This window comes from Pezoporus occidentalis, unplaced genomic scaffold (genome assembly GCF_034315485.1).
Source record: "Pezoporus occidentalis ecotype Australia unplaced genomic scaffold, CSIRO_AGI_Poc_V1 ctg68, whole genome shotgun sequence".
Classification (NCBI taxonomy): Eukaryota; Metazoa; Chordata; class Aves; order Psittaciformes; family Psittacidae; genus Pezoporus; species Pezoporus occidentalis.
Window position 1 is genome coordinate 4,554,966 of NW_026916030.1, and position 23,172 is coordinate 4,578,137.

The 23,172-nt window shown below is 52.3% G+C and overlaps 1 protein-coding gene across 3 annotated transcripts in view; it reads right to left on the reverse strand.

The window, feature by feature from the left end:
* Nucleotides 1-23,172, reverse strand: part of NTNG2 (netrin G2) — a 44,981-nt gene that overhangs the window by 14,417 nt on the left and 7,392 nt on the right. For all 3 annotated transcript variants that reach the window (XM_062641527.1, XM_062641525.1, XM_062641526.1), the window contains exon 3: nt 10,180-10,823. In XM_062641527.1, the coding sequence (XP_062497511.1) occupies nt 10,180-10,823 (644 nt within the window). The remainder of the gene's footprint in view (nt 1-10,179; nt 10,824-23,172) is intronic.

Sequence of the window (23,172 nt, forward strand, 5' to 3'; positions counted from 1 at the left end):
CAGCTGTTTTCCCCAGGTATCTGGTGCTGGGGTTCCAATGTCCACTTCCTCACCCAAGAGGGATCTGCAGCCTCTGTTCCAAGATGAGAGATTCTCTACTCCCACCATCTGACTGCGCAGACCATCTAATGGTGAGTCAATGCCTCCAGCTGAGACTGAAGGCTGTCACAGAAAGCTGGGTGAGGAGCTCAGATGGAGGCTTTTGCTTGGAGGCAGAGAGGACAGCCTCGTGCTGGAGCATGGCTAACACTGGTGGGACGCAGCCCCTTGGCCCCCATGCAGTGTGCTAAAGTCAAGAGCGTGAAGCTGCCCAACACAAACCCTTCTCCCTACGTGCAGCCTGCTGTGACCAAAATAACACAGAGAACAAGTCACCATCAGAATCTGCCTTTTAGTCCCCGCGTCACCACAGAAGGCAACAACGAAAAGCACGACTCAGCAATTTGCAAACATTAACAAACTTTTAATGAGCTGTAGTGCAGTATGCAGGGAATAATTATCTCTGTGCACAACCATTCCTGTTGCTCAGGCTCCGGAGGTGACTTATGCAGAGCACAGAGGCTGAGCCCATAACTCACACCCGGCTCTGGTGACTCCTGGGCCCAAGCTCAGGCCATCAGACAGAGACTTCAGGGACCAAAACCTCTCATTTCATTCCAGGCTCTGGATCCTTAGCACAGCCCAATGGGTTTTTACTGCTTCATGCAGTAATTTACACCCTCAGAAGCAGAACCATTAGAAAACCATAGTGCCTTATGTGAACGGGTTAAGAAGTCTGACCAAGCAGTGCTTCATTTTAGAGGGCTAATTGCACAAGAGATGCGATGCTGAGGGGAACGAACTGCTTGCAGAGAAGACAAAGGAAACATGGCCTGCTGGTTCCTGTGCTCAATCTGCACTGGGATAAGCAACCTGGATTAGGCTGGGAGCTGTAAGCCGGGTCTCTCCCAGCACCGTGCATGCCCACCAGCTCCTGATGTCTCTCTCCTCTTCCTTGGCAATCCTAAAGATGCTCCCCAGCCGCCTGCCTGCTCTGCCAAGGCTGCCTTTGCTGCTCCTCACGCATGGCTGGATGAGTGACCTCATGTATGATTTGTTTTACCTCTCCCTCCCCTCCCTGTCCTTAATTCTACCAAACCCCGCTCAGAGGCTCAGCATAAGCTGGATGAGCAGTGTCTCTCCCTGTCTTACAACCCTGCCCTGTCTCTGATCAAGCAGAGGAGCTGCAGTCTCTAAAAGGGAGGAAGGAAGAAAATGCGGTCCGTGGAGCAGAGGCAGGCACACTCAGCGTGCTCCACTTGAATCTGTGTGTTAGCAGGAGCTGGAGATGCCACGTCATGTCTGAAAGCACTAACAGCCTCTGAGCTTCAGTGCTCTGGGAGCAAGCCATGGATCTGAGCACCCAGGGGAAGAAAGCAGCTTTGGCCAATACCTGCATAGGAGGGATGCTGTGTATCACCGTGTGCCCTCTGCCTCTGATAAGGAAGGATTTCAGCCGAGCTATCCCAGCCTTTTGGCAGAGGTGGTGCCCAGCCCTGGGATGCTGTGGAGCCAGACTCTGAATTATTCAGCATCCACACAGCACGGCCTCCTTCTCTCACTTCAGAACAGTCAGACGAGAAGGAAGCAGGCGAGATAGCAGGTTAAAGCAGGTCAATGCTTCACCACTGCTGCTCTGGGCCCAGCCTGAATCAGAGCAACAGCTTCTGAGAGCTGCAGCTCTTCTCCCTCCTACCTTTGGTGGGAGCAATGGGATGGGAGCCAGCAATAGTGTGCTCCTAAAATCCAGCTGAGGGGGTGTTTAAGAGCTGCAGGGGAGGGGGTTCAAGGAGGGTAGGGCCTGGCATCCCCCTTGTTTCCTCTGATGATGTGGCAGGTAGCACTTGGCTCCTGTCCTGGACCCTGCTGGTCTCGCAGGGGGAATGTAAGCAGTGGGTGACTACCGACTGGTCCCCCGTGGTAGCCTGGGGCAGCCTCAATCACCTTCTCTGCCTGCAGCACATCCTTGCTCCTGGCATCCCCTGTTGAGGGCAAAGCAGCCGTTTTGGGGTGAAACCCATTCACTGTTAACTTGGCTCCAGCTACACCCCCCCCTTCCCCCCCAACCATGGGACCCAATCTTCTCACTACCAGGGAAGTGATGCACGGCTGTGTGCAAGAAGCAGTCAGATGTGCCTGCTGGTACACAAATGTCACTCACTCGCTGCTGTGGAGCCAAGCACCAGCTCCCAGGACATTCCCCAGCCATCTCCTGCCCTGTGAGGGCACCCATGTTCCCCTGCCAGTGGGATGGGGATGGGATGGGTGCTCATGGACATCCTCAGCCCCTGCATCCCCCATCCTGCATCATTGCGGGGTGATGGAGCATTGCTCTTCCCGGAGAAACCCCTCACTTCCTAACTGGGGCAAACAAGGAAAATTAAAGAGAAAGCAGAGGCAGCTGGTCACCCTGCCTGCTGTGCCCAGGTCACTTCTATTTCTCGCTGCTCGCCCATTCACTAATGTACAGAAGTTTTGTTATCCAAAGGATCAATTTTACCGAGGAATTGCTTTCTGAATTTGACCTTTGAGGATCATCAATCTAAGCAGAGAACTGTAACCCCAGCAAGCTGACCCCGCAACACAGCACTCTGCAGCCCAATCAATCAGGCTGCATTGTTTAATGGCCAACAGCCGAGTGCCTTCAGCCAGCCCTGATTGCCAACACCATTTGTGCACAGGTTTCTGCATCCAGGCCTCCCTGCTGCTGGGGCTCGGTGGCTCGGCTTCAATCCCTTCTTCAGGCTTCTCTGCCTCCTCCTCTGGGTCTGTAGCCCAAGGACGTGTGCTCGCTGATGGTCTCTTTCCCCAGCCAAGACCCAGCTGGTGGAGAATGGAGTAAATGGCATTAGCCCGTTCCCCTGGGAAGATGCTGCTACTTGTGCTTGCCTCCACTCATCTTCCTCAGGCAGCCAGCCATCGCAGGAAAGAGAGGATGAAGGAAAAGGTTAGGAGCTACTTAGTAATGAGGCTTAAACAGCACCAGTGGGGCAGACACCTGCGCTGTGTTCTCCAGAAGGCAGCGATGGCCCCGCTCCAGCCCCGGGGCTGCTCCAGCCAAGTGCTGGTTGCAATATGGTGTCTTTGGCTCCGGAGAGATCTGAAGAGCTGGGAGCGTTTCTTTTCTTTAGCTCATGGGTCAAAGCTATCGGTGACAGTGCTGTTTCTCAGTGAGCACGCGGGATGCAGCCATGGTGGTGCATGGCTTGGAGAGGAGCAGCCCCAGCACGCATGCAGGAGGAGCTACTGGCACCCTCCATGGCCAGGGGACACCCAAGTCCTGCACCGAGCTGTTCATAGGCAACACAACTGCATTATGCACTAGACAGAAGCTGTCTCACACCGTTTCCAGCAGAGGTGGCTGCAGCAATGTGTGGCCCCAGACGTTACAGTTTGCTCGACGAGGTATTCATGAGTTTATTTTAGTGCAGGTCGTTGAGCTGCTCCCTTCCCTCAGGGTGAGTGCAGTGTGGTCTGATGCTGCCAATGCCTCCACCAGGGAACACCACGGAGCTTGGAGCACCAAGGAAAATTGACAGGCAAGTGTCCTTCTCTTCTCCTGTTTTCCTTTTTCTTCTCTCACAGCCATGAAGAGCAGTTTGCCATCCCTGTGTTTCTTCAGGTCAGCATCCTGGAGCGAGTGGCTGGAGAGGCGTCTGATGCCAAGGCCATGTGTGATGTAAGAGATGCCCATGCACAGGGGTGAGTGCTGCAAACCTACAGAAGCAATGCTGGGAGTGGGAAAGCAGCCCCTGTCCCTGAGCTTCCATTAATAATGACTTTGAAATCATCTTTAAAAGCCACCCCAGCCCTTTGCTTTCCTTCCAAGGATTCTTCTGTGGTTTGCAGCTAATTTTCTGTCCAGGAGCCCACCTGCAGAGCAAGAAAATAAGGCAGAGAAAGGCAAAGGATATCTCTTTATCCCTTGCCGTTCCTGCAAGGCTCAGCCAGTCCTGGAGCACCTCCCCTCCAAGTCTCCTTGCAGTCCAGTGTGCACACTCATCTCCACCCTGTGCTTCCTATGAGGATGCTACTGCACGGCCAAGGATGCTGTGGCGACCTGGTCCCATCCAGCCTGCTCCTGGGCCATCTGGCTCCTGCTTCCCCATCACCACTGTCTTGTCTTTTCCCCTTGCTCCCTTTCTGGTGCTGGGGAGAGGCAGCACAGCAGAGAGCCGCTAATGACTGCCATCCAAAGGAAGGCTTATGATAGCTTTCCCTTGAATTGTTTGCTCTCACTGTAATTGATGAGCCTTTAATGAGTCTCATGGGACAATGTGTTTGAAGGGAGCTCTTCCCTCTCCGTCCCCAAGGAAAACGATGTTTCAACTGATCTCAGCTCTCGGGGAAACATGAATAACTCTTCTCCATCTCTACTGTCATCCCCAGCGTTGCTCGCAGCACGCTCCGGCAGCTGCCTGGCCGTGGCTTGCCCGCTTTCTACCTGCTCCTTTGCAACTGTTTTGGCAGCTCAGCAAAACCAGGGAGCAAATCTTTTGGGCAAAGCATAACGGGTGCTGAGTTTGGATTGTTTCTGGCCCATCTGTGCGTGTGGAAGCAGGTAAAAATAGCTTCTAATGGCTGGGCCATGGAAGAAGCACTGTCCCTTCGTGGAGAGCTGTTATATTAGGATTTGCCTTGCTGGGAGATCGCTGGTCAGAGGTTTGCTATTGCCAGAGACTGGAGCAGGGATGAAGAAGGTGATGGCAGTTCATTCATCCCAGGAGCAGGGCTGGGAGCGTAACTGAGCCTGCAGTCCAGGGGCTGAAGAGGAAGAAAAAGTCATTTAAATGCATCGTTTCTTTCTGCTCAAACCATGGAGGGAGGCTTCTGGGTTCCGTAGAGCCAAAAAGCTGAATAAAACCCTCTGGGTTAGGTCAGAGGGACATGCTGTGAGTGTTTGTCTTCCTTGTGGGTTTTCACTTTTGGTTGTGTGGTAGGGAGAGATGAGTCCTCCCGGCAGGGAGAACCCTCCTCGCTGCCCTTCGAAATGATTTGAGGTTTGGGTTACAGAGAGGAGACAATCTGAAAGATGCCAAAGTGGAGAGCAGACTATAGCTGGCTGTTCCCATCCGACAGGCTATTTATTGTGAGTAAGTTGACACTCACCAGCTGTCAAGATCCTGCTGACTGGTGGAACGTTACTTACATTCAAAGCTGTCTTAAAAAGCAAACACAGAACCAAACTTCCCCATTAGGGGGTCAGGCAACAGAAGGGAGGAAGGGTGAAGAGGACATCACATGGATACGTGAACATAAATATTTGCAGAGTAATGTGTATAAATGCTCTTGTTCTTTCTCCTGGAACGCAATAATGCCTGCAATTGAGTTCATTGGCCAAATTGAATTTGGGCTCCTGTAGAAGTCTCTTTATATTAAGTGCTTTAACATACATCACCTTCTCAGTCTATCGATGAAATTCTATTATCTCCTCAGGGCCGGACGCAACTCGGCAACAAAATCGGAGGGGAGATAAAAACCTTCACAAACCAAAGCCAGGAGCAGGTAATAGGACCTTGGGCATCCGTCTCCGGCTATTGACAAAGTGTCAGGAGTGTTTGGAGAAGGAGGAGCTCTCTGGTTTTCTCCCTCCCCTCCTCTGCATGTTCCCCTCCATCTTGCTGCAGTGGGAGTAAAATCCTTTCAGAGACTCAAGGAAAGCCAAGCTCACAGCTGCTGCGCATCAACTGTATGACCAAGAGCAAGATTTTGCTTGAACTCAAACTAATTCCAGCCTGGAGGAATGCCAGGGGAATTCAGCTATCCAGCTCTCCGGGGCTGGCCAGCACGGAGGCGAGGACGGGCCGAGGAAGGCAGTGCAATGCTGGCGCAGACTTGGCTGTCCTTGACACGAGGATGCTGTTACCTCCTGGGACCCAAAGTCTGGCAGCCAGGAGCTGCAGGGGAAGAAGTGGGAACAGGCACAGGCAGCGCGTGCCCTGTTTTTTGTGGTCTTCCCAAGGCTGCTGAGCACAGGTAGAAGCTGGCTAAGGGGTGCAGGGCTGTTGGGGTAGTTCTTGGGGGGGTTTGGGGGAGCCCGTGGCTATGTTCTGGGTGATGCTCAGGCACTGGGGCTGGGCAAGCTCAGCTGGGAAGCCCATGCTCTCACAGATGGTTTATCCCAGGTCCCTTCTGCAAAGCAGTGGTGATGCCAAAGAGGCTGGTCCCTCCTTGCTCCCCATGGAAAGATGCTCAATGGGGCAGAACACCCCAACAAGAGACTGTTCTGCCAACCAAACCTGCTTCTTTCCTCCCTTTTAGAGACAGCTTTGTTGGAGAAGTCAAGATCAGCTGGAGGCTCTCCAACAACTTCATCAACAGAGCCAGAAGGAGGAATGTCCAAGCAGTGCACAGCACCCTGGTACACGTTTGCACTGGCACCCCTGGCTTGGGCTGAGCTACACCCATTAGGGAAGCGTGTTGAGCTGCTACCATTGTGCTGGCCTGGAGGGCAGAAGCAGGAGGCAGCCACCAGGCTGGGCAGGAGCTGCTTTGCCTTTAACAGCAATACAGCATTGAGCACATGGCACTGAGAACTGCACGAAGGGAAGGCAGGGATCAAAGCAGAGGAGCAGTTCTTTTGTGTAGGCAAAAAGGAAGCCAAGGAAACCCTCAGAAAAGCCAACTGGAGAAGAGAGGAAAGAAAGTGCTGTTACAAAACTGGAAGCCTCGTCTTTTTGTTGGTGCCTGTTTGGCCCAAGCAAAGACCAGGTCAAAGCACTGTTAAATGGGGCTGCTCGGCGATGAGTAGTGCTCCCTCCTGCTGCCTTCCTCTGGGGACTGCTCATTGCTGGCAGGACGGACGGACAGACAGACAGCATGCACTGGGGCAAGGGAGGACAAAGGAGAAAGATCTGAATAATCAGCCCAAAATTGATTCACTTCTGCTCAATCTGATTTCTCCTAACTGGATCCACATGTCCTGGCCATGGCACATTAACTTCAATTATGGCTTATTAATGTCTCCATGATGGAGCGTGCCCTGGTGAGCACTGTGGTGACTGACGTTATGAAGGGGAAAGAATTACTCCAAAGAGACACGGTGTGTAATGGAAAGAGAAGTGGCGGCTTTCATCGCGCCGGCAGCCGGGAAAAGCTCATTCACCCATTCCTGAGAAGATGACTGAGTTCAATGCTGCACCGAGGAGAAAACCAAGCAGCGAATAGAGATCTGTGGGGAAAAGTCTTTCCACTTCCTTTCCCCACCCTGCCTGGCACACACCCGAGCGCACAGGCCAAGGGCTTGCTCGTGTCTATTCCTGTCTTGACTGCTCTGCATCTCCAGTTACTCTGCGGATCAATAGGGACCGGATGGCAGAAGAGGGGAAAATAAAAGAAACAAGAGAAATAGATATCAAGAAGAAAGAAAGTAAAAATAAACTGTCAGTCGTGAACAGAGAAATGGACCTGGCTGAGGCTGTGGGAGGAGGAGATGCGGATGGGGTGGGCAGAGGAGGCTGTGCGGTACCAGTCCATTGCACCAACACCCAGGAAGGCAGCAGTGACTCTCAGGATTCATCAGATACTCTGGAGATCCTGGCAAACTCTTGACCACCCTGGTCCATTCTGGCCTGCAGAAGGAGAGAAGGCAGCAAACTCCTTCCCCTTCTCCATGTGTCCTTTGCTTTGCCTCTTTTTGCTTTTCCCCAAAGCTCTGGGAGATTGGGGTTTTCCTTGGTGGGAAAAAGAGGGGTGAAGCAGAGGGTGTGCATGGATGGGGACCCTGGAGCACAAGGACTGAGGGGATCAGTCCATTTCATCCATGCTCTTTCCTCCTCGGACACAGTCATTCCCGCATCCTGGAAGAGGCAGCATGCATCCATCCCCCTCCCTGCCTGCCCTGCCTCCCCCCTTCCCTGCACAGTGCTCCTGTCAGGCTCACATTGATTTCTCCTCTCTTCCTCTCAATAACCTACCCCTTGTTGAGCCATACACAAGATTTAATTTGGTTTTAGTCCCTGCACTGTAACTGGTTTTGCTTACAGCTGGAATTAGATTGCTTTCCAGTGCAAAAACCTGCTTGCTGGGACTGGAATAATCACAGGAGCAGAGTTGATTCACATGAAGCTTCTCCATCTTATACAGCACTTACCCACAGCTCCTCAGCCAAACACCCCTCCCTGCCCTGTGCCCATCAGAGCTGGAAGAGTCAGCGCAGGACAAGCATTGACTTCTTCTCTATCAGCATGAGCATCTCCCTCTCCTGGGGAGTGACCCAGCACATGGGGACAGACGGCGAGAGCTGGAGCAGCGCAAAGCTGGGTATTGCTGTAGCTCACAGCTTTGGGCTGGGAAAAGCAGATTTCAGAGTTTTCTTTGTCCCTGGCTAAGGAAAAGCCCTCTCCTCCCAAAGGCCCTGCTGCATTGGAGGAGCTGCAGTCAGGAGCCAAGAGGGAGGTGAGCAGGAGCTGCAGTCAGGAGCCAAGAGGGAGGTGAGCAGGAGCTGCTGCTCTGCAGCAGCCATGGGCAGCCGTCCATGCAGGCAGCCATCCACATAGGCAGTGTGCCAGCGCCAGGGCTGAGGCCACCAGGAATCAGCCAACAAACCCCAACCCATCCCATTCTGGCCCCAGCAAAAAAGCAGCATTGCAGCTTCCACTGGGTGTTCGCAGCCTGATCCCTTCTCACCAGCAGGCAGAAAGGTGAAGGGCTCGGGACGCCAGGAGCATTTTAACATCTACCTTAAAGCATCAAGTATCCTGTAGCTGCCGCAAACGCAGTAACAAGTCCTCGGTTATCTGCACAGTTATCTCCATGCTTGGAAGCCAAAGGCCATTTGCACTGACATCAAACATTTAATCCTAATTTACCACTTTCTGAGCTGAATACTCCATGTCCCTGATACAGAGGCTAACCAGCCTGGATAAATCAATACACCAGCTCCAACCCTTCCTGCCAGCCACCCCTGTCAGTGTGGCCTTTGACTGGGAATTGATCCCTATGGCTTTGCCACTGCTGTCAGTAACACCAAGCTTCCCTGTGGGCAGCCTGGGGAATGGGGCCGTGGCAGATGGAGCAGGGACAGGACTGGCTATGATCAGGGTGGAAGGGAAGACAACGCACTTATTTCTCTCATTTTTGCCTGCTTTCCCTCCCTTTCACCCTCATTACTCTGCTATTTTGCCCTATCCCTGGCCGTTTGAGGACTGTGGATATTTAGTACCCCTGGCAATGCTTATGGGCAAGTGTAAAATACCCCTCATCCCATAGGATGCTCAAGCGAGACCTATCCCCTCACCACTGCCTCCTGCCTGCCCCTGTGGGAGGAAAGGGCTCTCCCATCCCTCGCTTCCTTCCCCTTGGAGCCCGTTCAAAGCCAGCCTCGGTGGCACCTACAAAACAGTTCTGTTTTGCTCGCAAGCCTCAGAAGGGGCTGGTTTGGAACCGATACAAACGGCTCCTCTGTCGCTGTGGTGATTCTCGTTAGCAGGGGGTGGGTGATGGGGAGATTTTCTCCCCTCTTGCCTGTAAGTCTCACACACGCTGAATCCACAAGCTGGGTGGGAAATCAGCCATCTCGGCATTTTTCCACCTTACTTTGCTGTTTCGGTTGATGTCATACCGTAACATATGGCACCGTACAGAGGGATGAAAAACAAAAGCCAGGAGAAACAAACCCTCTTCTGCCTTCCCCTGCCCCAGGTATGTTGGGATGTGCTACAGAAAGAGGGGGTGACTGGGGCTGCTCCAAGGGTGTAGGAATGACTCGCAGTGACCCATCCTACTTGTACTGGCAGTGAGCTGGTGCTCAGTAGCGTGAGCCTTGTTCCTCACTCGCATTCCCAGATCCACTAGCATCACCCCTGGGATTCTTGGGCAGAGGCTGGCTGTGTTTGCAGAGCTGGGGATGGGATATCAGAGGGAACCAGACCCCATCCATCCATCCAAGTCGTGTCCCAGCTCTGGGAGGTCACAGCCCTTCTCTCAGACACAGCCTTGGAGGTGCCCCAGATGCTGCCTGCAAGGACAAATCTGTTTTATTACTGATGCTGCCCTGCTTGGGGAGAAGGGATATTAGAGGGAGAAACACTGATAATCACACCAGTCAACAGAAACACTGATGGCTTAGTTTTACGGCAGTAACCCTCTTCTCATCCCTCTTTGGAGAAGAGACACCCAAAGAAATACAGCAGCCGTTACCTGCCGGTGACTTCAATGTTGGAGACGGCATAGAAGTACTTGTACAAGTTCTCCCTCTGCACGTAGGTGCCTCCCAGGGCCGGTCTCAGCAACCTCATCCGCAGGTCGGTCACGGTAAAGAAGTCCTTGAGCCCTTTGGCGCTCTCCAGCCGGGTGTACAAGTTGTCCATGTTCTTGAGGTCGGGGCCAGCGAAGATGGCAAAGCGGTCCCGCACCTCGAACCGCACGGTCTTCTCCTTTTTGGAGCCCGCCCAGCGGGAATACTCCTCTGTGCAGAGGACCCTGTTGGCACTGGTGGTGGAGAGGTCCCGGACCCTCCGTGCTGGCATGCTGAAGGCCTCCATGCAGTCATCTGCGTAATACTGGTACGGGTGCCAAGTCCTCCCGTTGTCCAGCGACTTCTCCAGCATCATGATGGTGGGGCGGCCGTACTCGAAGGTTATCACGATGTCGTCCGTCAGCTCGATGCTCTTGTTCCAGGACAACGTGATGTTGGCCAGCAGCGGCTCCGGGTACCGGCGCCACGTCACGCTCTGCCAGTACGTGGCCAGCCCTTCATCCTCACTGTCAAACATGAGTTTTGGCGGGTGGGCCAGGTCCGGGTTGGAGGCGTCGCACTCATCACTGCACAGGTATGGGTTCTCCTGGAACAACAATAATGGTCACAGAGACAAGGCAACGCCTGCGCATCACATGGGCATCGCGTGCACACAGATGAGCTCACACCGTTACTGTGCCCTGGTTTTAGCTGCTTGTGTCAAATGTGAACTGCTGGGCTGAACTGGAGCACGCCGGGGGTCTGGCTCTGGATGATGCTGTTTCTGAGCATGAATTTAAGACAGATGCGGCTTTGCCTTTGCTGTAAGAACGGCTGAACTGTTTCCTTTGAAAGGCCCTTTGGAAAAAGGCCTCACAATTTGGCACGGGGGCAAATTTCATAGAAAGCTCTTTCCCTGAGACAGCCTCTGAGAAACTTCGCTTAAACTTGGCTGCGTTGCAAGTGTATGGAAAGCTGTGCTCATCCCTGCTCCAGTGCAAGAATCAGGCAGGCCTGGGCAATGGGAGGAAAGCTCCCGCCGTCCTATTCTGCCCACAGGTGACAGCACACGGCTGAGCTCGCTCGTTTTGCAGGGGGACACACACCCAAATCCACATGTGCTGAACACATTGTCAAGGTCACACCCCAAACGTTGATGTTTTGGAGGCAGCCATCAGGGCTAGCTGTGCCAATGGGTTTATTGCTTGCCCATGTGGGTGTGTGTGTGTGTTAAAGCCCATTATCACTTGCCCTGCAGCCCCTGCCTCCAGGAGTGTGGGTCAGATGGGGATGATGTGGGGCTGTAATGTGGGTACTATCTGCAAAAAAATCTCTGCAACACAATGCAAATCTCTTCTGCATGTGAAGCATCTCTTTGCAGTCGTTTCACCTCCCTCTCAGGCTCAAAGTCCCCAGGATCAGGGAGGGATTGGTTCACCATCAGGCTCTGCTGCAGTGGGACCCTTGGCAGGGAGGCAGAGCCACCTGGCAGAGGAGGAGGAGGAGGAAGAGGTGATAAAGCAGCTGGAGATGCTCAGAGCTGATGGCTGGAGGTGAGGAGCTTGCTGGGGTGTGAGGTCTGACCCTCCTGAGCACAACGGACCTGCAAGGTAAGACCGAGCTGGGTTTTGTGCTTCGGTCTGTGAATGCTTTGTGTGTGGTCAGCATCCTATGGAGAGGTGCTGTGTACTGGGGCCAGGGAGGTGAAGCTGGTACCTGGGGGCTCAATGAAATGAGGTGCAGAGCTGTGGGCTGTGAAGGCTGGTTGAGTCCCAGGGCTGGGAGAGCCCTACTGCAAGCATGGGAAGAGGCTGCTTCTGTGTTCATGGCACTGGGGACTGATCCTGCACCATGGGCTTGCTTTGACCTGGGAAACAGCTGGATTCTCAGTGCTTGTGATCTGCTCTTAGGGTGCCCTGTGTATACCCCAGGCAAAACAGAGGAGGGGGGTCTGGCTTGTACAAGTGGGTGCTCTCAGGTGCAAAGTGGGGCTTTGCTTTGAACATGGATACTGCTGTGTAACATGAGGTGCTTTGGAGAATCTGGGCTTTGCCAGCTTGGGAACTACTTAGAGCTTCTCCACTCTGTGTCTGTAAAATGGCCTTTGGTGCCCCTCTGCGGCTCAGAGACACCCACTGAATGCGAGCAACTGTTTGCACAGTGAGTGGAGACCACAGCATTGAGGAGCCTGGAAAAGCTTGCGAGGACATAAATAATTCTGTCTTCTGAGCAGCGTGTGAGTAGCACGCTGTAAATAAGGCAGGAGGCTGCTCCGGCAGCAGCGGGGATAACACCAAGCAGCGAGCAGCTGATCTGTACGTGAGCACCAGGCTCCTTTGCAGGGGATGTGGTGGCAGCCTTGGGGAGAAAAGGGGACTCCTGTAAATAAAGTATGTGCTGTTGTGTGTGTGTGTGCATGAAGCTGCCAGGGAAAACAGAAGCCAGTTGATAAAACAGGGCAAAACTCACACTGTTTGCAGCGCTGTCTTGCTCTCACATGCACCTACCCAATGGTAAAGCTGCAAGTGCCGTGCAGAGATTTGCTCTGCCTGTTACTGCCTTGACTTGAGTGGCTTGTGGCTTTTGCCATCTCCACGTGTGCTGGAAGGGCTGCAGCTGGAGCTGCTGAGCTCTGGTGTGGGGAGGAGTCTGAATGGTTGCTTTGGTTGATGTTTTAGAAGCACATGGTGGATAGTTTTTATTATCTTGTGTGAAACGGTGCCAACTGAGCAAGGGAAATCAGTGGGGAGTGCTGAAGCTTGCTCAGGTGGGTGAGGTTGAGGGCACCTCACCTGCCTCCTGAACAGGGGGAGATGCCCCAAGCAAGGGGAGATGCCTGCTAGGGTGCAGTGGGGGGCTCTGTGCCATGCTGGGGCATCCTCTCCTGTCACAACACCCTGCTCCCGAGCAGGGATTAAAAAACCCCTCAGATTCTGACATATTTAATGTGCTCTCTTGACTTGTCACGTTCAGGGGAATTGTTTACCTCTGCTAATGAGACACAGCTTCCTGCTGGGGGATGTAGCTGCCTCTTAGCACAGCTTTTCAGCAGTGGCTGATGGAGAAGGAAGAAAAATCCCCATCAGCTGAAGCACCGGGGGCTCTGAGTATGTTTCCTGTGTATATGAGGCAACATATTGTGTTGCAGTATGGTCCTCCCGCCAATGTGGTCATACAGATGGCTTAATAGGACAGTCTTGAAAAGACCATCCTGGAAGTCCCTTTCCACCTCTTGTCTGAAGGAGGGTGCAGTAGAGCAGTGGCTTGGTGGGCTCAGGAGGGGAATTGGATTGGGATGGTAGCAGGAATCTCCCTGATAAACCTGCCCTGCCTCTCAGAGAGGCTCTGTATGAGCAGGAGTCTGTGCACAGAGCTGTCCTGGCCATGTGGATTCCTTTCCTTGCGTGTGGCAGCCATTAGGGCTGCCAAAGCACTTGGGCTGGTGTAAGATGAGTCTCCACTGACTATTTGCATCTTGAGCTGGCCGCAGTGGCCAGCTTCACCTTCAGGGCTATGGATGATGCCCCTATCAGGGCTTTCTTTAAAGGCTTCCTTAAGGAGTGTCCAAACTACACAGAGAAGGACAGGCCACAATAAGAAAGCATTACTCTGACAAGTGAAGGATGTACAGAGCGGGACAGGTTTCCCAGGAGCAACAGAGTCTGACAAGCATGATCCCAATCCCAGTGTCCCGTCTGGAGGGACAGGCCTGGCCAGGCATGTCCCTGACAGGGAACTTGGCAGGTCAAGAGCAGGAAGAAGTGGAGCCAAAACTCTGCCTGTCTCCCATATGCTCGTCCCAGGGAATGAACACACAATCCCTGATGGCTCCTGTGCATCCCAATCCTTAAGTATGCTCAGCTCAGCAGGCACCAGAGCTGTCTTAAACCACCCCGATGCTCTGGAGCAGTGCAGGGCTCGAGAGCTGTGTGGTTGTAACAGGGCAAACACAAAAATAACCTTTAAGTGGCAGCGCTGAAAGGTGTGTGGGGGGGTAGCCTCAAAAGCCATGGAGTGAGTCACACCACTACAGCTTCCTCTGCTAAAATGAAGTGTTCCTTTTTGGTTTCAGGCTTATTGAATTGTCCTTCCTCCGCGGGATGCTCAATGCATTTTGTGCCGGTGGGGTGGTTTGAAGTCAGCCGGGAGGGCAGGGGGGAGCGGAAGCAGATGGCCATGCTGTGGCTGCTCCGTTGGTCCTAGTAAGATCAGTTATAGTACTGTTGAAACAATTCCAGGTGTTATTTTTGACTCTGGTTTCCTCCTCCAAACCGTGTGTCCTCCAAAGGATCTGCCCAAAGTCTCAAGATATTTAAGTCTTCAATCTAAAAGTCAGAATGCATTAGCCAGGCAAACTTGGTCTCAGTGAGCTTAAAATAAACCAGTTCGCTTGGAGTCTTATGCCATTAAATCAGTGGTGAGTGTCCTCACAGTAACTAGATATTGCAGGTTTCCAGCTCTTCTGGTTGCTCATTTCTTGGGGGTGTACCAAAAAGCACCGTAAATTGCTTAGCACCAGCTCAGCCCAAAGGGGCAAACTGCAAGAGCCTTGTTGAGGATAAGTTGTCCTAACAAAGGGCATCACAGCAACATTGTGCCTCCATGGGGCAGATCATAGAATGGTTTGGCTTGGATGGGACCTTTAAAGGGCCTCTAGTCCATGCCCCCTCCAGTGAGCAGGACATCTTCAATGAGACTAGGTTGCTCAAAGCCCTGTCCAACCTGACCTTGAATGTTTTTGGGGGTAGGGCATCTACAACCTCTCCAGGCAACCTGTTCCAGTGTTCCACTACTCTCATTGTAGAAAATGCAGACCCAGCCTTTAGGTTTTGCCTCCTCTTAGTGCTTGGGGTTGGTGCTGGGCAGAAATGCTGCAAAAGAGACTTTCTGAAGGTGACAGCAGGGACTTGCTCCTTGAGGAAGAGTTAAGAAACAAGATATTGGTCTGACAAGGCATGATGATAGGAATCCAGGATGCTGCAGCAAAGCTGCTCCCCACCTTGCTGGGAAGGGAGGAAATGGGGGGAAACAGCCACAATAGAAGCCCAGCTGGTTTCTAGAGCTCTTAATGAGCACACAAAGTTGGTTTCCTTTTTTTCTCCCAAGCAGATAATGCCATTTCGAAGCTTCATAGCATAAAATTGTATTTTTTTTTTTTGTAGGTGAAATTACTTGATTAATCATTAGGCTGTTGAATATTTTAAACAAACCAGACATCTGTTGTGAATGGTGAAAGCTGCACGGAAATAAAACTGCAGCTTTTGGGAGATCTCCATGCCAAAGGCAAGCTGGAAAGCATTGCAACCACCAGCTCCACAATTAATAATAATAATAATAATAGTAGTAGTAATAATAACAGGGGAAAAAATAGGTTTTGAGCAAGGAAAAATAAGTAGATGTGTGAAAGTTTGTGCTTCTCAGCTAAGGATGCTCATCATGGCTCTTACAACCCAGTGTGATTTGTTTAATGGTGCCTTGGCCAAGGGAATCGGAGGGGCTGTGGGTGAGAGGGGTTTGTGTGGTGCTGCCCCTCTCATCTGTAGGTTTTCATGCAGTTTTGCCGAGTGACACAAGTGATCCCAGGGGAAACAGCAGCAGTAATTCCAGGGAAGCAGCGTTTTGCTGGCCTGTGAGTCGGGTGCTTGCTGGAGCAATTTCAATGGGGCAGGGGATGGCACAGAAACCACCTTCACTCCTTGGGAATGCTTATGGCCAAGAAAGCCCTGGCCTGAACCACCTGGGAGGTGACAGTTCCCTCCTTAGCATCTCTCCCATCCAGCCATGATGCTCAAGGAGCTCTCGGCTGCATCCCTTCTGCTTCTCTTCGGGCACCTACGGTGCTGCCTTTTCTGTTAAAGGTTATCTCATGAGGCTCACAAAGTCCCTGCATTGACTCACACAGCAACAAAGCCCTTAAGTTGGTATCAGATTTCCTCCAGGTCCTGCAAAACAACTGCATCAGCAAAATCCTTGTCTGCACCTGATCCCTCTTGCCCTGCTCTTGTACCTGATGTGGACCAGTGACACCATGGGTGTCCTGCAGCTGCCCCTTCCCTGATCAACCCGTCTGTCATGGGAAGGACTGATGGCCATGGGAGATACGAGGGTCCTTATCTTGTGGACAGGAGCAGGGGACAACCAAAAGCTGTATTTTTTTTCCCTGTCCAGCACCAAACTGCATCCCTTTGCTCATCAGGCTGCAGGATAAAGCCAAACCAATTGTGTTTGCTTTCCTGCTTCCTTATGCCCAGCTGCAGTTCATGACAGGTATGAGCTTCCCTGGCTCTGCTGGGGATTTTCAGGGATCTCTGTCCCTGTCCTTATCCTGGCTGGGCTGTGGGTTCCTGTCAGCAGCATGATTCAGCACTGGGAAATAACCCCCTAAGCAGGGAAGATGCCATCCCCGGCTCCATCACCTTCATCCTCCCCACTGATAGAGTCACAGCTATTTTCTCCCACACAAGGTTTTGACAAGGGCCACCCTGATCAATGCATATTTTGGGAAACTTCCTTGGTTTTCCATCCAATAACTGCTCCAGGACACACAGGATGCTCTTTCCTAAACAACTGCATTTACTGGGGAGAAAACACAGGCTCATCCTGACATCATTAGGGGGTGTTTTCACTCTTGCTGCTTCTGACCTGAAGGTTCAACCGCTCTGTCTGGGTTTATGAAAAGACAAGGTGATTTTATGATCAAACCCAACATTTGTGGGTAATTAAATCTCATGCTTCAGGGCATAAACCATACCCTGCTGGTGGCCGGGATGGGACTCCCAGAGAGAACGGCAAGTACTCTCTGGCAATTAATTTTCGCTCTGTTCGTGGGCTGGGAGGGATCAGGGGGTGAAGCAATGGTAATTAATTTACAGTGATTATTTCCAACAGCTGGCAAGTGGCAGAACTCACCGGCAGGGATGGCTGGGAGCAGGGGGATAACAGGAGAAATACAAGGCTCCTCTTGAGCCGAACAGCCCCACGCTGCCCCTTCCCTGTGAGCCTGGGTAAAGGTCTGCGCCCTCCCGGCTCAATGCTCCAGGGAATATGGGGAGGCCCCATCCTTCCATGCCCAAGCAGGCTTTCCCTGCAGCACGGATGTGTCTCAAACCTGCCCAACGTATCAGGAACAGCTTTGCCTGCGCTGCTTTGGGATGCCTGTTGGTGTGCAGAGAGGGGTCCCCAGTGAGGCAATGCAAAATGCACCTATTCGCAACCAGGTCTTAATAGCTTTCCTCAAGATGCAACGTTTTCTTCTATTTGCTTAGCTTTTTAAATAGCACTTTGGTCAAGCTCTATATATTTTAGATAGTCCCAAAGCGGTCTCATGTGGTAGAAGATACAGTTTTCCCAGAGGCTGCCTGTGCAGGTGCTTGGGAATGCTCCAGCAAACCCCTTGTCCGCACACCCTGCAGGCATTGCTCTCCTCTTCATGGTCACCCTCCACGAGGATGCTTTTAAATGGCCCATTGGCAGGTCCTGGGGAGGCATCTGTGGTTATTCTGCAGTTTCACCTCTGCAGTGGAAGGGCAGTTCTGGGTGGGGGGCCTTGTGGCAATGGGATGGAGAAGGTCAGGGTGAGCTGGTGAGGTGGTTTGCTTGCTTGTGCGTCCTTCCCTTGCCTCCTTCCTCTCCCCAGTCATTTGCACAAGGCTCTTATTAGGGCAGAGACAGCAAAAGGGGAGAAAACCACCCTTGCTAACAAGCTGTTTGCTGTTTGTGAGCAGGTAAAGGCAGAGCTGGGATGAATTATTAATAGGGTGGAAATGGGGTCCCTCCACAGACCTGCTGCTAATTCTGGCTCAGCTGAATGTCACTCCCTCCGCCTCCCCCCCGGCTGTGGGTTGGGGGATTGATTGCTCCTCCGCTTCCTTCCCCTTCCTCCCGGATCCGAGGTTGTCCGAGCGCAAGGTCACCCCTTGGCACGGGCGTTAGGACACACTTTGCCTGCGTGCGGGATTCGGGAGAGCGTGAGTCAGCAGAACGCGGGCTCGGGGTGAGCACACGCGCTCAGCGAGACATTTCCCTTTGCTTTTCGCCTCTTCCCTTTGGCCCGGAGCAGGTTCTCATTCACTGAACCATGTGCCGCTCGCTCAAGGCTCTCGGGCTCCCTTGGGCCCATCTCTCCGCTGGAGAAGAGAATCAACCCCTGCTCATGGCTGCTCTTCCCCTTCCCCCTCCAGCCTGCTTCTGCAGTCGAGAAGCATCGCATTCCTACTTCATCCTAACTCAGCACCATGCCCTTCTCTCCACCACCGATGGGGAGACATCACACTGCCAGACAGGGCTGTGTGGTGGCAGTGCAAAGTCATATCCCCATGTGGGGAAACTGAGGCAGGGAGGGATTTTAGGAGGGGGTTCAGGCTTCACCAGGAGCGTTGGGGCTCCATCTTTCTGAAGAACGAGCTCACTCATGCACCTGCAGCTGAGCTCCTTCACTCAGGCTTGGTGTGAGAGTCAAGGCAAACCATGAGGGTCAAGGAAATCTCTGCTCTTCACCCTGCGCTGTCTTTGAAGCTCTCCCTGTGGTCTGCTTCGCACCCCCATGAAAAGGGTCTGACCTGATCTGTGCACCTTCGGTGATACAGCCTCTGCAGGAGGCTGACATCCAGGCAGGAAGCATCACCTCTGCAGAGGGAGGATGTGAGGGGAGATACTGCTCCTCACGCACAGGGATGACCCAAGCGCTCGTGCACAGACACAAATCCCTTCACGCCCACTCTGGCTCAGCCAGAAACGGTCACAAAATCTGGTTACCCGGTGAATTTTAACCCCCAGACTGAAATCAGCCCAATCCACAGGTGACCTCTCATGAAGGGCCTCGAGTGTTCCATTAACAGAGTGACTTTGGGGCAGTCCTTCCATTTCCAAAGCCCCGGGATGGCCGGGCAGCACCATGCTGGATCCAGTGCCCAGCACCTTGCTCTGAAGGATGCTCTACATCTGATCTGCGTGTGACACAAGGGTTAACACTGCCCGGAAAATTCCACTCCTAAGCAGATAATCTCATCTGTGCAGGGCACACACGCACATCGCCTGCAGCCCGGCCTCCCATGGAATCGTGTTTGAGCAGCTCTTTGTCAGCTGCTAATCCCCTGGTGAGCGGCTCTAACCCCATCCTCCTGCTGCCCTGGGATCACCCCCCTGCCAAGGCTGTACCCGCTCCCTTGGCAGGTGTTTGGGTTACCGGGCGACCTGGAGCCCGGGATCAGAAGCTGATGCATCAGACATCCCTCAGCCCGCAGCCACGGGCACGCGTTCAAAGATGCAGGCGTTTAATCCCATTCACTGCTTTTTAGCTCATGTCCAAACCTAGGCTTTGAGTACCCGGGAGCTGCAAGCTTTGCTCTTCCCAGGGCGCTTCCCTAAATCTTGTCTACAAATTAAGCTCTTTGGATCCTGCCCTATCCCTTCTCTGCCAGGTTATTAAACCCTTGCATCTTGCTACAGAGATGTACCCATGTCCACAGCCCCTAGCAGCAGCAGCAGCAGCAGCGACCTGCGTGCCGGGCTCGGAGTGCATTATTGATTCAGGACTAAGAAAATGCTTAGGAAGTAGGAAAAGTGTCCTGCTCTCTAAAAGCTTGTGTGCCGTGTAAGCTCAATACACGCAGGCTTTGCAGAGAGGTTCGCTATGCCACTATTAATATTTTATTCTGTAAGAGAGGCCCTGATAGTTTGATGGGATGTGGAAGCTGAGGGTGGAAAAGGGAGGGAGAGGGGGCTTTGCTGTGGTCCTCAAATGGAGGTGTAGATCTCCCCCAAAGCCATTGCAGGGGTAGCATGGTTGGGTGGTGGGTACCCCTACCTCTAACTAGGGCTCCTGTGTCTGCCCCATCAAGCACTCTGCTGTAGTATTTGGATGCTTTACGCTTTGTTTTAGGGGAACAACTCAGTAGGTGCCTGTTGGAGGCTGGGACTGTGCTGTGGTCAGTCTGAAATGTGCCCTGGCACATTGGGGGACTTTGGGAACCTCATGGGACATGTCTGAGGCTGCAGTGGATGGCTCATGTGCCTGGGGCGAAGGCTGGAAGCCTTTACTGCTGTTTGCCAGTGGGTCTTAGCGAGGGCTTTGCAAGCATTGGCTTCTCCCCAAAGACATCCCCTGCATGGTCACTGAGCAGTGCTGCGTGGTCCATGGAGGGGAAAAACCTCTTTGGTGTTTTCCAGCACAGGAACATGTGTACTGCATTGAACTGCTGGAGTAACGCCTGGGGCGTACTTGGCACTGCAGGCTGGGTGCCTGGGGAGATGGATGCCTTGGAGAGGGCGGTAGCAGTGGTGCTCACACCATGTTGGTGGAGAACTCCTGCTAAGCAGGTCAGCAACAGCTCGTGTGCATAGGAACTCCAGCAGGTCAGGAATTCAGGCTCTGCTAGCCAAGCATTGCCTGATGGAGCTCAGCATCTAGGTCAGGAGGCATTTGTTCACCTTGGGACCCCCTGGTTGCTGCTGCATTGCTGTTGGGAGGGGACAGCATGAGATGGGCATGGAGCAATCGCTGGCTCCTCACCACCCTGTGCCCCTCACTGGTGGGATGCAAGGTCTGGTGAGTGGGGCTGAGCTCAGCAGGAAACAGTGAAGCCACAGGAGCCTGTGGCTCTGCTAGAGATGGAAGCAGTGCTTGACAAGGGTTTTATCACTGCTTGGGCTCATTTCCATTTTGGCTTCCCAAAGCCATGTGGTGAACCAGGTGCTGAGGGCATCAGGATTGCTTGCTCATCACTGCACTGTCCCAGAGAGTAACCATGGGACGAGAAGCACCCGTCCAGTGCAGTATGTGATTTACAGCCCCACTTCTGCAGTTTGCTGCCTGTCACTGCTGCAGATGACCCAGCTGTTGCTGCATGCAGCGTTGCAGCCAAGCACTCAGCATGCAGCGCTGCAGCCAAGCTGCAGAAGCAGAAAGCAAAGTGGTCTGGGTGGTTTTGCAGAGGTGATTTTCAGATGGATCAATGATCTGCTCTGACTGTGGCTCTGCAGCTTGTAGTGCTGCTACAGTGGGAACAGAAGGATGCGCTGTCACTCGTGTGGGACAACAGGCAGTGTTGTGGGGTTGGGTCAGCCAAAGCCTCACACCTCAACATCCTGAAGGTAAAAGGGTTGTTTGCAGTGTGGGATCAGGCTCAACTAAGGTTAAAACTGGACTTTCACTTAGGGAAACCAGAGTGTGGAAGGAGCCTGCTCAGGCAATCTCTTCTGGAGGGAGAATTCCTTTTAAAGTTTAATGGGAAATCCTATCTGTGCTGTAGAATCCAATACAGATCTTAAAATGAATAAATAGGAAGGACTCCCCTGAATCCCTTCACCTTCAAAAGTTGCTTACTGAAAAACCTGATACCTGGAGCTGATGTGCAAGTGACCGTAAGAGCTGCTCTCCTGGCTCTGGCTGCACTCCCCAGCAAGTCTTTGGAGTCAGGTCTCTCCAGCTTTTCCCATCTGGATGCTGTTCCCTTTGAAAAGCAAAGCTTTCCTTAAAAGCAGTTTATTCCTCCCCATCTCGCTCAAGGTGGGGGTAAACTTTCTGCTCACTGTACCAATTAAATCTACTTGACAGCCTGATTTTTATCGCCGTGCCTTTTTCCATCAGCAAGTGGAAATGATCCTTGTTAGGCGAGCAGCATCCCACTTTACAACAAGATGAATCCTGAACTGGGCATTTAAGGAAATTGCTACAGTCTTGGGGGGGGCAATCCTGTTTGCTCAGCACTCTCTAATTCAAAGCTGAATTGTGTTCTTTCATTTTCTGTAAAGCCTCTGCTTTTGTAATACCAAGATCTTGCTGCACCCCGGAGTAGCCTCTGTGATGGGAGAGCAGCGGTGTGCAATTTGCTGAGCAGCTAATAACGTGCAATCCAAGGGCCTGGCCCCAAGGGCAAGGAGCCGTTGATCTTGACTTCAAACAGCGTTCTCTGCAGCAGCCCTGATGCTGAGAAGTGATTAAGGGTGGGAACAGAAACCAAAAGGCCCCAGCCCTTTGTCTCACACTCGAAAGCAGTGGCAGGATGGGAGCAAAAGGTGGATTAGAGAAGCCTTCATCCCAATGGAAATGGCTGCAGTTGCCTTTTCCAGGCTCTTCCCAAAGGAAATGGGAGAATTTTCCAGGTGTTAATTTAATGTACTGGGGGATTCAAGGGGAAAAGAGGGCTGTTAGGGCTTTACAAATGGGAAAAGATGTAGCTTTCCATCCCTACAACCCTGACTGGGATGCCATGGGCAATCTGACAGCAGAGAGTGGATTTCTTGTGCTGCTGAATTTTGGCACAAAAGCAAAGTAATTGTCCCTAATACCATATAGGTCTTTAAAAGGTCTATATAATATAGACCTTTAAATAGGTCTTACTTTTGGAAGAGCATCCCTGAAACAAATCTATTCTCTTTCTTACTTTAAGAATTTTGACATTAGTTCTAATCATCCCAAACTCACAATCCTTTGTGAGGGGTATGAAGATATGGTAGGGTAGATACGTATGAGATGGGCTAAGAATGTAGGGGAAAGGGTTTCTGTGCCCAAAAGTTTGTCTGCTTTTTCCAATCTTAGCCCTCAGTCTACGAAAAGAAATAGTTCTTTAGTACGAGCCTTATATCCACATGTCATTGAGGAAAGTTTAGCTAAGAATTAAACTAAACATCATATTTGGCTGCATGTGTAATGAATAAATAAAGCCTTCTCCTTTTACGTACCCGTGCCAAAATCAACAAGCTCTATTAGCTGATGAAACAATGCTGACGCCAAATAAAAATACCCCTGACCCATCAATACAGGCTAAGAGCTCGGCCCTGCATCAAAGCGTTGTCTGAACAAGAAATACCGTCTCAACACCTCTGGGAGGGGTAAAAAGGGCTCCGATCCCAGTGGGAAGCTGGGCTTCCTGTGCCACTGGTTGGGTGCAGGAGCCCTCAGGGAGCAGCAACACCATTCCATGGTGACTGTTGGCTCATAGGAACTCATCTGAAAT